We start from the raw sequence: 13448 nt of genomic DNA, 5'->3' as shown, positions 1-13448 counted from the left end.
TTACACATCTATATAAATGATGCTGATCAGCAGTATAAAAAGATAAAAACCTTTCAGTGGCTTTACTCAACAGAATTTTACCAAGTTTGATAGAAGGTGTCATGAATTTTCACAAATGATGCTGTTTTGCTATTTAATAAATGACCACCATTTCTAAAACTGGAAAATGCTTTGAACAACAACTTTTCAAAAACCACTTGACCAAATTGTTCAGAAAGCATTCTGGTATGTAGAGTTGATTGGAAGCGAAGGAACCAATCTGCCTTCATATATGACTGCTGTAACTAAAAACAGAAAAATCTTTAATACATTTTTCTGAAGATTTCACTTCACAGACTTGAATTAAATTTGACAGTAATTGTCCTTGCATACATATTGGATTTATATAGATCGTGCAGTTTCATCATTTAAAGATGCCTACTGTTAGCAAAAGTGGAAAAACATTTACATAATGAATAAAAGAAAATTACTAAACAGACTGATCAACTTTGCCACAAAGCCTCTTTGCAATGGGGTCCTTTAATATGTTGGACAAATGGTGCTGATATGCCATCAGGTATGGACAAATATACAGACATTGTAACATGTTTTCATTACATGTGCAATCAATAGCATTAGAAGAAATTTCAACAGCAAGCATGCTATTGGCCCAGATTTCATGGCTGCATCTTATGGCTGTTAGGCAGATGTTACCCAAATTAATGGTCTTAGCCACACTTGGGGGTTTTGTTTAAAAGTTTAGGTTGTTGGTCAATGGTAAAATTACTGAACATGGCAGTATATTCTATTTTTTCTTGATAAAATGTCACTAGACATTACAAATAAGTTTACCATGAGATATAGAAAATCTGTATGGATTTGTTGGTCTAAAGGTTAATGGTCATGGTTATAGTTAATTGTTTAAAACTGTTTTTATGGGCATCAGATGTTGGAACAGATATTCTCTGTCTTATAGAATATACTTGGCAGTGTCAGTAATAATAGAATATCCTTGGTAATGGTAATAAAGTTTTATGAATGTTTTATATTATCTATTTCCAAAATTTGGCACACAAGTTGAACAGGTGACAAAGCAACTCTAGCAGTATGTGCAGTAAAGGTCAGAGGTAAAGGTCACAGGAGGTTATTTAGTATTGTGCTCCTAAAGCTGCAGCAACATCATCTTTAGGCAAGTCATGTACATTTATTATTATTATTATTATCGCAGTGATTTTCAAGCTGATATTTTGGTATCCGTTATATTCAGTCTCATTATTCTTCTGCTGTCTTTTAAGATATTTTGGTATCTCTTTCATTCTGTCTCAATATTATATTCTTTTAAATGCTTCCATATATGTTCAAGTCCATGCATGATCATGTTAATGTTATGTGAAAGCTTGATAATATATTTTTTAAAATTCAGTCAGTGAAGGCCATGTGCAGTGTAATTATGTACTGCCATGCAGTATGCTGCATTATTGGTCCTTGGCATTTTCACCCTAATAAGTTTTAAATTTGTGTTGTTTTTTATTCAGATGTTGGCTTGAAAATATATATTAATGGTATTTGAATATGAAGTTTCTTGTTTAGAAAGACTCGGCTGTATTATTAAAATATCATTTATGGATTTTAGAGTTATCATTTGCACTTGCAAGTGCATTTACTGTATTTACTCACTTGTAAGTTGGGTCCAACTGCTAGCAACAAAGACCCTTACCTGCCATTGTATAATGTGTTGGCAGATCAGGGTCTTTGTTGTTTGTTCTGTAGAGTGCATAGACCCAGATCTTGCATCACATTGTGCTATGGGAGATGTGGATCTGAGAAGTTTGTATTTGGACCTGACATTAGTATTTGCAATAATTTAAATGTACACATGCAATGCACAGTATAATTTAGATTTTACAGTCTTATTTAATTGATATGTGAAAAACATTTGTGTCTGTTACATACATCCAGTTAGTACACATTTGAAATATAAATGCATGGGAGCATTCATTAGTTTTTAAAAGAAAATTCCTTCATTTAGTTTTGAATATGCTTTGACATTTTAGGTCAGTATACATAAACATGTACTTGACCATTAACAAGAAACACATGTACTGTAAATATCAGTTCTTACATAGTTAATACACTAATGTACAGTGATAGTTATGGTGTGTATACAATACAGATCATGTAGTGTGATAGGTATAGTGTGTATATAATACAGATCCATGTGCTTTGGATTTTAATATTTTCACAAAATATATTTGAATGTTTTGGACTGAGTGTTAATTTTGTTATTTACTAGGTGGTTTATATATGCCTCAGCAGAACATGGGAATGGGCATGTACAATCCAGCTGTTGTCAGTATGCCTCAACAGATGATGGGCAACCCCATGGCAGTGCAACAGGTAACAAAAATACTCTTCTAGTTAGAAGTATTGTTACTTTTGTTCATTTTTGCGTAAAACTCTGTTTCTCTTGAAGTACCAAACAGCTACTGTAAAATCTCATGAATCAGATATAATTTATATTTTGAATCTCCCTGCATTTTTATGAGTGGCAGTTCAGAATGGGTTTCAGTAGAAGTTGCTAGCCAATGTTTGTTTGCCATATATTTATACAGGAATCAATGCCTGCAATTCCAGAAAAGTTCATCTTAAACATTTTTTAATTCATCGGTGTATTCCAGTGGAGATGATTCATCCAATTAAGATGATCACCTTCCATTCAATACAGATGGTTTAAGAATAGAAGACACTTGCTTTTTCTGATTTGCTATTGCTGAGAGAGATTGCATGACATGCAGTTCAGTCTAAGTCAGAGAGAACCATTAATAATCAGGCTCTTTCATGTCCAGTTGTTCATAAACATCCTCTTCTTGAGTATTTTGGGGTGATTTTATTTGGTGTATCATTATAAAATATATTTTGATTAGTTTCCTTGTTATTCTGTGAACTGGCAGTTTTTTCCCCATGCTTCTTTTTCAACTGTTTTATATAAAAATAGTTATCAGCTAAGTAATAAAGAGGTATTAATTTTATTCAAAGAACTATGAACATGCTTAATTGGTTCAAGATCATTATCAATGAATTATGATTTTACATAATTCTTTTTCCCTCATTAATAGGATAGAACCAGGAAGAAATACCCAAGATATGGATTATCAATATTTATTTTATACCAAATTCTGTAACACAGAAAAAATAAATTTTGGATTTTTCCATCAGGGAAAGAATTTTCATACCAACACTGTATCAGCTTATTAGGGAAGGGGGAAGACAAAGCCCAACATACCCCCACCCCCAAGCACATTCCCCCAGGAACTGAGATAGGTTTATTCCCTCCTTGACCACCTCCTTCTATTTTTCCACATTCTTCAGCTACTTGTTATTTATTGAAACCTCCTGTTTAGGATGGTGATTTGGTGGTTTTTGTGTGAGTATTTACTAGACTTATTAAAATACAGCTGTTTACATTTTTGAGTACATGTATAGTCGGCTACTATAAAGTGTATAACATTTTTTTCCTGAATGTTTCTTAGAAGTATGACTATCACTGAACATGCATAATTTTACACATGACTGTTGTTTGAGTGGTCCATCATCAGGGCATTGTCAATATATATCCTACCCCTTCCTTCACTTGACAATTTCATTTTAAGTATGGGCCATACCCAGACTATTTTTGCCATAATCTTCTTCATCAAGGATGTGACCCATTATTTCCCTTTTTTGTCACATTTTCCTAGTAGATGTTATTTTCACTCTCTTAACATTATACATCTTGATAAGTGTCTTCCTGAATTAGTAAGTTAAATTTTACATTTTTTTTGCATATCAGCCTCCCATGTATGGTGGTGGAGGTATGATGGGAATGCAGCAACCAGCAATGATGGGAATGCAGCCAGGCATTATGGGAATACCTCAGGGCAATTTGGGAATGTACAATGCCAGTCCTCAAATGCAGCAGATACAGTTCCAACAGGTGGGTTTTAAATTAAGTTTCAAATTTATAACATTGTTGCATCCAGACTGCATAATCACGGAATTCCCTCCATTCTGCAAGGAACTCTGTAAAAATGCAGATTAAAAAGGGAGAAGTCATGCAAAAGAAATAAAATTCCATCATGTTTGATAAAATAGAGCCCAATAATTATAATATAAATTAACTGAATTCATATAGTTGTCTTTTGCATAAAATGTACCAAGTCTACTTTCTTTAAGTCGGTACAATTCAGCAATGTTGAGATTTAGAACTGGAATTTTCCAGAAATTAGCTGGTGTGTTTGCAATTTGTAACTGTGCCTAGAGAGGTATTGAAATTGCTACTACGTGGTGGCACATATTGGATGTTGGTGTAGCTGGCGTATATGAAAATGTTGTAATGTATTAAATGAAGCAGATGACTGATTTTTTTTCCTGTGGCATATTGACATTGAGGAGGATATGTCAGCATGTGGTGCAAATGGAATATCCGGAAGTGCTCTTGTTTAATTTGAAACAACTGTGGTGGTGACTGTTGCCTAAGCAGACAAACATAGCAGATGGTGTGAGTATCTTGTTCATGTTACTTCGGAAACTGAGGATGATTTCCAAGCAACTCAATTAGCATGGACCAAAACATTTTCATGGTTGAAATTTTGGTAGATAAAAGTGGCGTGATGTTCTATCTAAGAGATCATGGCCAGGGAGGGTGGAATAAATTTCAGGACATCTGTATTGATGTGCTTTAAAAGGAGAATAGAAAGGTGACTGTTCAGTCCAATGTGGTATTCCCTCATCCTTTGGGAAGGGGGTGCATAGGGGAGTATATCCTTTGAGTTCTGGATGCAGCACTGATATATTGAAATGTTCAATGTCAGTCCTCAAGTGCAGAAACTATACTTCTAACAGGTGCGTTTTGAATTGAATTTCAATATAGAAATGAGTTTTTAGAGAGATATTGCTTATCTTTGAGCAAAAAGGATTAGTGGTCATTTTTTTATATTTGAATGTTTGTTATGTTATGATAATGACTCAGTGTATGCCTGTCTGTACATCTGTTTGCAATGTCATCAGCACAAAACGTTGTTTACCATTACCACACTTTGTAAGTAACTTGTGTTTGGGACAGGGTAGAAACGTATTGATTTTGGGTGCAAAGAGTTAAAGGTCAGGGTCAAAGGAATGTTTCCACACACAATCACTTTTATATATATATATATATATATATATATATATATATACGTATGTGTGTGTGTGTTTGTTTTAATTACCTACTTTGACCAGGTTTTGCAGATGGCTTGCATTTAAGACATGGGAGAAAAGTCAAGGACACAGACTAAAAGAAGGAAAAATATAATATACCTCCATTTGTTTTTAACCCCCTACTGATTTAAAAAGTGAATAGATGAGATAAAAATGCATAGAACATAGTCTGTTCATTCATCGAATTATAATTTCAAACCTGATTGTGACCAGGGGAGCCCTAACACTGTTATTGTCTGCTTGTTTCACACCTAATGGATGTTTTCAGTGTAAAAGATGAACCTGCTTGTAGTTCATTTCCAGTTCCTGGAAAGTCCACTTTCACCGAAGGAGTAGATGCGTCACTTCACGTGTATGTATAGAATGTAAATACTAATTCATCTGCTTCTGATATTTACAAGGTCGAATCAAGTAAAGAAAAAGAATGACAACAACAAATTTGCCTTTCACATGGATTTAACAAGCATTGTAATTTCACATAACTCTCAACCTTATGATATTTTACATAATTATCTGGCAGTTACTGAAGAAAATGTTTATGTTATTCTGTTGTCTGAGGAAAATGGACTCACCCTTAGTGTATGCAATATTGCACCGTGTTAGTATGTAAACTCCCTTAGGTGTGAAACATGCAGACAATGACATCATTAGAGCCAGTCTGGTCCGAGTCAGGTTGAAAATTAAAAATCATTGAAGGAAAGTTCTGTACATTTTTTTCTTCACATTAATGATTTTTTTTATTGAAATTGGTAAGGGGGGTACAAATAAGGCATTTGAGGCAATGAAGACACCTGTTGATTTTGGAGACTCTTATTCATAGGGACTACAAGATGGAAAATGGTTTCCACAGAATAAATCAAGTTGTGTTTGCTACAAACCGTGACCATACCTTGTGGATGGTTTCTATTTGAGACAAGCAAGGCAGCTTTTGATTCTGGGGTCAGTCAGTAAAAGGTCAGGGTCACTGAGACTAAAAAAAAAGAAATATTTTCTGCAAAATGACTTGATATAGCAGGTTTACAATGCACCATTTCAGGTTCATATATTCCTGACTGTCAAGTAATACTAATGGTTTCATTGGATAATCAGTCATCACTTTGTATAGATTTTATAACAGGTAATTCCACTTTGCATGATTTCAATGAGATAAGTGAGATATTTTTTTCATGGCTCTGCTGATCAGGTTAAACCTATTACCATTGTTTTGGATTGAGCCTTGCAATAGTGGCCATTGTTGTACATAAATCTGAAACTGAAGGTCACTCTTACAGCACACCTGTTGAGTGTAGTAAGTTTAGAAGTGAGATAGAATGCCAGAATTCACAACTAATCACAACAAGTGACATGTGCCAGTGTTAAAAGTAAACTGAGGGTCTGCCTGCTGGAATATTACTGTTCTTGCTTAATTGCCAGTAAATGGTTCAGTCTGTTTGTTTCAGACAGCAAGCTGGCCACTCTGACGTAAAACTTAAATCCACATTTCATAAAAGAAATCTTACTTATGAATTTGAAATCTTACTTAGTATAGACAATTGCAGCCATTTGATTGGTCACCGTATTTTCAAATAAGGTTTAGAGTAGTTATTTTATGGAGGGGCTTGGGCTTACAATATTCAGGAACAGTTGGCAGGTTGTTCCTGCATTGGGAGGCAAATATTAATGCATTGCATTTGCTGTTGCTGCATTAGAAATGTAGTTTCGCTTTGATATGGCATAGGCAAATGCTACAATCAGTCTGAATCTGTGATGTATATATATTAAGTGGTTTTCAAGATGTCCTGTTATGTGTATATAAAGTTGTGGTCAAGATATCCTGTTATTTGTATATGAAGTGGTGGTCAAGAAATCCTGTTGTGTGTGTATGAAGTGATGGTCAGGATATCCTGTTATATGTATATAAAGTTGTCAAGATATCTTCTGTGTGTATGAAGTGGTGCTCAGGATATCCCGTTATGTGTATATGAAGTTGTGGTCAAGAGAGCCTCTTTTTTGTATATTAAGTGGTGGTCAAGATATCCAGGGTAATTTTCATTAACAGTGCATTTGAAATAGCATATTTATAATTTTCATCAGTCAGACTAATGTAACTTAGTTGTGAAAAATAATAGTTCATTTGCCAAATAGTCACAGTTAAGTTTCTTATGGCTTATGTCTCAAATATGTTGGAACTTGTTTCAGTTGCCATGGCATGGTTCAGTGGTGCATGCTTAATAGTGACTCTCTCAGCATGAAAGGGGAGTTCAGAAATAAGAATAACTCCTAGCTAATTCTGGTAGCCCGAATAACTTATTGAACAGAGGAACAACAACAAACACCCACTTGAAAGTGAGCTTGAACTTGTATTCTTCTGAAGCAGCTGCTTTTCTCTTTTATTTAAACTAATTCCTCATACTTAACTGATGCTCAGTGCAGAACATTATGCCAGCCCCATCATTATTGATTTTATTTCCAGATCTTTCTTTATAGGAATTAAACTTTTATTCAACATCTACAAATATTTGTGTATGTTTTAAATCACTGGTATTTGAACTTGCATGTGTATTTGATTGAACATTGTGACCAGTTTTCGTTTGTGTAACCAGACCTCCATCTTAAGTGTATGTCAGCATGGTTATGTAGGCACATTTATTCATCTTAAATATTAACTGATGTTCTGAAATTTAATACTGACATCGTTTAACCAAGGTCTGTTGAATACTGTCCACCTTAACTGTCCTCAAAAAGTTTACAGACAAAAATTATTGATCACTATGGACTTCCACAGTGGTGGCCAGGTACTAAACTGGGTCAAGAAGAGGACATTAGGTATATCATAACAATATAGTATGGTATAACAAAAATTTTCAACATATGTAGTTTCCATTGTCACATCACATTGTGTGGATTCAATCTGATTTTACTGGATCACACTTTTAGGCCGTATCAGACAATGTCCATGTATTATCATATTAATTTTGCCATATCTGTTTCTGGGGGCATGTGTATAACAACATTTGAAAGGTTATGGAAGTATGAGGATCAGAATAAAGTGAATAATTGCCATTTCAAAGTACGTGTAATCAGATTCTACAAATTTACACCCAACAGTGAAATATTTGGTAATGAACATCTGCATGACCTGTATGGCTTTTGCTATATTAGATCTGGAGAGGGTTGATCATGTTTTGTATCATGTTTCATCAGGATGAATAGATGACAAAGAAGGTTTTAGGTCCTGGATAAAGACTTGCGGTTGGATGGTTGGGAACCAGCATCAGAAAATGTGGATATTTTTTATGGCTCTATCTCTAAACAGAAAGTTTCTGTAACCAGGCAAACTATGTAATAAATTTTCTTTTTGCAAATGATATTGCTGTTATGTTTCTTTTCCAGATGCAGCAGCAAATGGCAGCCATGAGACTTGCAGGAGCTCCTATGGGTGGCATGGCTCAGACAGCACCAGGGACCCAGGGATGGGGAACCCAAAGTACTGCTGGACACACATTATCAACCAATTTGTGGCAATGATGATTGCTTTATTGTAGAAGACATTTTTTCATTATTTCTTGGTCATTCCATGCCTAACACCATTGCAACGCCTCTTTCAAGTCATTTTGGAAGGGCACGGTGTAATAATTTCCAGTTATCCAGTCATCTTGAAATAAGCAATTTAATTTTTGCCATTCATCATCCTGCTATAAATTATTGGTATATGTTTATGTTTTGTTCCTGCTACACATATACTATCGGAGAGAGTTCAAAGCAAAGAGGTCCTGGTGGCTGAGTGGTCTGAGGCACTTGCTTTTACAGATCATGCTTATCTCACTTTAATCAGTGTGGTTCTGATCTCAGTTTGACCAGCCTGTGTAAGTGGGAAAGCTTGCCAGTAGCTTTCTGTGGATCGGTCGTGTTTTCTCACTAAAAGTGCTGGCTGCCATGTATATTAGCCTATCATGTGCTGAAAGATGGCATTAAACCCCACAACTAAACTGCAGAGCAAAAGCCATCTGTTAAGTCTTACAGTAAAACCATTTGTTTTTTTGCAGTAGGATTTTAGATGTTCATCATTAATGATACACATAACGTGTATGAAAGACAAGTAATCCAATACGTTGTTTAAGTACATGGACAAAGTGTTTGTCTGCCTACACCTACTTTTTGGTGTACGTAAATCTTGGCCTCACTGTTAATCTGTAGTTTGTTATATACCAGTTTCAAAATCAGCTGGTGCATTGTGCAATGACAGATATGGATATTTTCAGTTTGCATTTGGACTTGTATGGGTATGTACAATATCTACTGGTCTTTAGTTATCTGCCTTTTGCCAGCTTCAACTTTGATTTGCAGGCAAATGTTACTCTGGTTGTAACCAAACCCAGACCTCAATTTCACCTGCATAATTTATTAATTTAATTTTGCATACTTTATCTCTATCATTTTTTTCCATGATTGCTTCATTTTGTAGCTAACTTTCCTTTCATTAGATGCAAAGTAAAGATGAGGGATATTTCCTGTAGATGTTACAGTATACCTTGGGAAGAAAGTTTGTTAAAAATATCTGCCAGGGTACTTTGATTGCTCAGAGAGCTCTAATGAAAGTGAAACAGAATTAAAAATTGCACCTGTAGGTGAATGCTCCACAATGAAAGTGACCTGGATCCCAAATATTGTAAATGTTTGCTTATGATAGATCAGGGTCTGTGTTGGACTCTCCTTGTATATGACATGTTTTACTGGAACATATTTTAACTGTTTTATGTGTAGACTAATTGTATTGCAAAGCTGGGTCTTTGTTCTGTCCCATAGCACATATTGATTGAATGTCTAGCATTTATATTTTTTAAAAAGTATTTCTGTTTCAGGATGTTTAGTTGCAACAAAGAATTTAAGATTGTGCTCCATAAGACCAAAAGAGCTGAAACGTATGTTTCTGTACGCACAATCATCACCCCACCAAAATGTTATATAGACTTAATATTTAACCATCTTTGTAAGTAGAATAACATAAATCAGTGTGTTTTCTGACAATCTTTAGTCTAACATCAGCATTCTTGTACATTAACGCTTCTGGAATATTCACAGCAATAGTACTGTTTATATTTCTTTCTCATTATTGAGAATTCTTTAAATATTTATTTGAAGTTAGTTACAGACTGAATCACAGGTTTGTACATATTGTTTCTTAGTAAAAGAACTCACAATTTAGAACAGGGCAGAAATTTCTAAGTGCATCATACAGTATTTCTCCCATGATAAGCTCAAAGGGTCTGGCATGTAATATGATAAAAAGTGATGGTTGGGCTGATTATCAGAGAAGGCTTTAATATATAAAATTGCTTAAGATTTTTTTTTTTAATTTTGATGTTCTTATCATAAAGTATAGGCTTAAAATCACATTAGCATGGTATTTATGTTGAACTGGATTTATTCACCTTTGTAAGTAAAAGTTATTTGCCTTTGCAGATGACAAATGTTGGGATTCATAGATTGTCTATAATCAAATAGAATTTGACAGTAATGTATTACCCTCTTGCACAGGTGTCTGTTTACATTTCCAGTACTTTCATTCTTATTAGTCCTAGACAAAGGTATATCATTGTTTTTGTTTTGTTTTTTTTAAATTTGTTTAATTTGCAGTTTGTAGTGATGATAGCTCAAGAAGGGAATGTTTAATTAATGGTGACAGTACAATATAACTTTTTAAAATTTTAGTCTTGCATTCTCTTGGGTAGTTATGGTAGGAATAAAATGGCCGAAATTTTTGGCTGTAAATTTTGTGATGTTTTCCAGTAAAATATTACAAAATACTGTATTCATCCATGCATAATGCACAACCAGATGTGTACAGCAGACACCCATATCTGTTGACACATAATGCAGATCAGGGTCTGTGATAGACACCCATATCTGTTGCCACCTAATGCCCATGCAGATCAGGGTCTGCGACAGAACATAATCTTCTGGCATATTATGTAACTGTTGATTTGGGTCAACACTCTTTTCAGTGAATTGTGTATCACACACAAGTACATTTAGCAAGCAAGAATTCTAAAAAGGGAATGTACATTTTTTTTTACTATGTCTAGATGTAGTCTAGTCTTTCTTTTGCCCCCACTGCCTGCAGCAAGGGCATCATGACTTATATCTGTACATTATGTTGAGTGTTATCATGATGTTGTTGCTAAATGTTTTCATTTATTGCTGAAATTGACACGTTTGAAGATATATGTATATTTAAGCAGGTACTTGAATGTTAAAACACTGAATGGCTTAACAAAATGTGACAAATGAGCAGTTACGTAAATTGTATAGAGTGTGCTGGCACCATATATGTTTTAAATTCAGTGATGTAAATCTTTTCATCAGTATGCTAAAATTAAGAACTTGATATTAGGAATGTACATATCGAATATTGAAACAACTATTATTTGATAGTACATGAACCTTGTTTAACTAATGCATGAATCTTGTTTAACTAAATGTATATGTAACCCATACCTCACAATATGATCAATAATACTTCCTGTACATGTTCCCATATATAATGTAACCATTGAAAACAGATACCATATATACTCACTTATGAGTTCAGTTACAGACTAAGACCCAAATCTGTCATCGCATAATGCAGCAGCATCTCAGGGTGTGTGCAGTTTGTTATGAGATATAAGTGGAACAAACAATATAGACCCTGATCTGCAGGTGCATTTTGCTATTGCAGATCAGGATCTTTGTTGCTTGCAGTTTGAATCAACTGATAAGCAAGTATATATGGTAAAAGGTGTATAAATATATTAAAGCAAAAAAGCATGTATGCTGTACAGTAGAATCAGCCATAAACGTGTTTTTGAAGAAAAAAATCTTACTTGGAAGTAAAGTTCATTAGATCCAATCCCTAAAATTACATTGCTTTCTAATATTGGTATATTGGTCAAAATTTTACTTTTGGAAATTAACAGACAGATAAGATTGTGCTTACAAAAATTGTTAAAAAGGAACAAGAAGTTTTTGAACAGATGATACTTATTTCATCCCCAATGTCCCTTGAAATAGGAGAAATTTTTCCTGATCTGGTCTTTGATAGTTTCACTGACCAGTATTACATGGCATTTGTGAGCATAACAAAATAGAATGGACTCGACATTGAACCACTCATGATTTTTTTAGATTTAATTCATATCCAGATATTTAATATCAAATGTCAGTTGTTTGAGCTAGCAAAACTGTTTTTGTCTAAATTGTGATTAATCAGGTGAAATTTTGCCAGGATAAAACTATTTTCTATCTTGGTAACTAGTGACTACATTTTGTAATATTTTTTTGCATTTAGGCATTGTTTTAAATTTTCAGATTTAATATCACTATAAACCCTGAAGGCAGGGTCCATGCACATTTCATGCAAACTTTTAAAATTTGCAATGAAAAATCAGTCAGTTGCACAAAATTTGTGAATCATATTTTCAACCTCTACATTGATGTCTTCATTAAAATCCCCCATATTTATAAAGTCCCATAATGTTTTCAAATAGAGGGGGAATTTTCACCCAAAATATTTTATTTCTAGAAAAGATCCTGTGAAGGATACACACCGAGCAGGATTAATGGCTCAAAATCCCATACTTTAAGACTCAATTTTGCATGAAACCATATTTTCTACAGGCTATTACATTAATTATAACCAGCTGCAAGTATCTGAATGTATGAGCAAATATGGCCCGTTATTTTTGGTCCTAAATGGCATGTTAAAACATATCTGAAATCTACAAATTTAGCCTGTAAAGAATTTTTTTAAAGGTGTAATAGTTGGCTTAGTTTGTTGTGTCTGTTAATGGTATTGTATGCTATTGTTATCATGTTTAATTTATATTGATATTCATGTTTGTGTATGTTGTAAATAAAAAATACACATCTTACCAACTTTTAATTGTAATCAAGTACCAGCTTTCATTGATAATTCTTCTGACTTGTATATAATAAAGATTTCCTCATTTGGAACAGCATTTTTTGTTTACTCATTTGAAACAAATAATCTTGTTATATCTGCAGGGTGCATTTAAACCTAGTTGGACATCAGCCAAAAGCTGCAGCTTTACCAAAGCTAGTCAAATGTGAAATGTAGGCCACAGTGACCTTCATTTATTTGGGTGTGGTATTAATAGATTCATACAGTCATATAGTTTGAAGAAATGTAAACAACAAAGGATTAGGTACTATAAGTCATTTTTGGCCCATAATCCAATCCAAATGAAATGTGT

The 13448-nt window shown here is 34.0% G+C and overlaps 1 protein-coding gene across 3 annotated transcripts in view; it reads left to right on the top strand.

Moving 5' to 3' along the window:
- Positions 1–13188, top strand: part of LOC149806736 (stromal membrane-associated protein 1-like) — a 57428-nt gene extending 44240 nt beyond the window's left edge. For all 3 annotated transcript variants that reach the window (XM_089957009.1, XM_089956997.1, XM_089957005.1), the window contains 3 exons: positions 2273–2376; positions 3809–3952; positions 8587–13188. In XM_089957009.1, the coding sequence (XP_089813135.1) occupies positions 2273–2376; positions 3809–3952; positions 8587–8721 (383 nt within the window). In that variant the 3' untranslated portion in view covers positions 8722–13188. The remainder of the gene's footprint in view (positions 1–2272; positions 2377–3808; positions 3953–8586) is intronic.
- The last annotated feature ends 260 nt before the right edge of the window (positions 13189–13448 follow it).

Source organism: Sinohyriopsis cumingii, chromosome 1 (genome assembly GCF_028554795.1).
Source record: "Sinohyriopsis cumingii isolate HCF-2022 chromosome 1, ASM2855479v2, whole genome shotgun sequence".
NCBI classification, from domain to species: domain Eukaryota; kingdom Metazoa; phylum Mollusca; class Bivalvia; order Unionida; family Unionidae; genus Sinohyriopsis; species Sinohyriopsis cumingii.
This window is presented reverse-complemented; position numbering and strand designations above follow the sequence as displayed.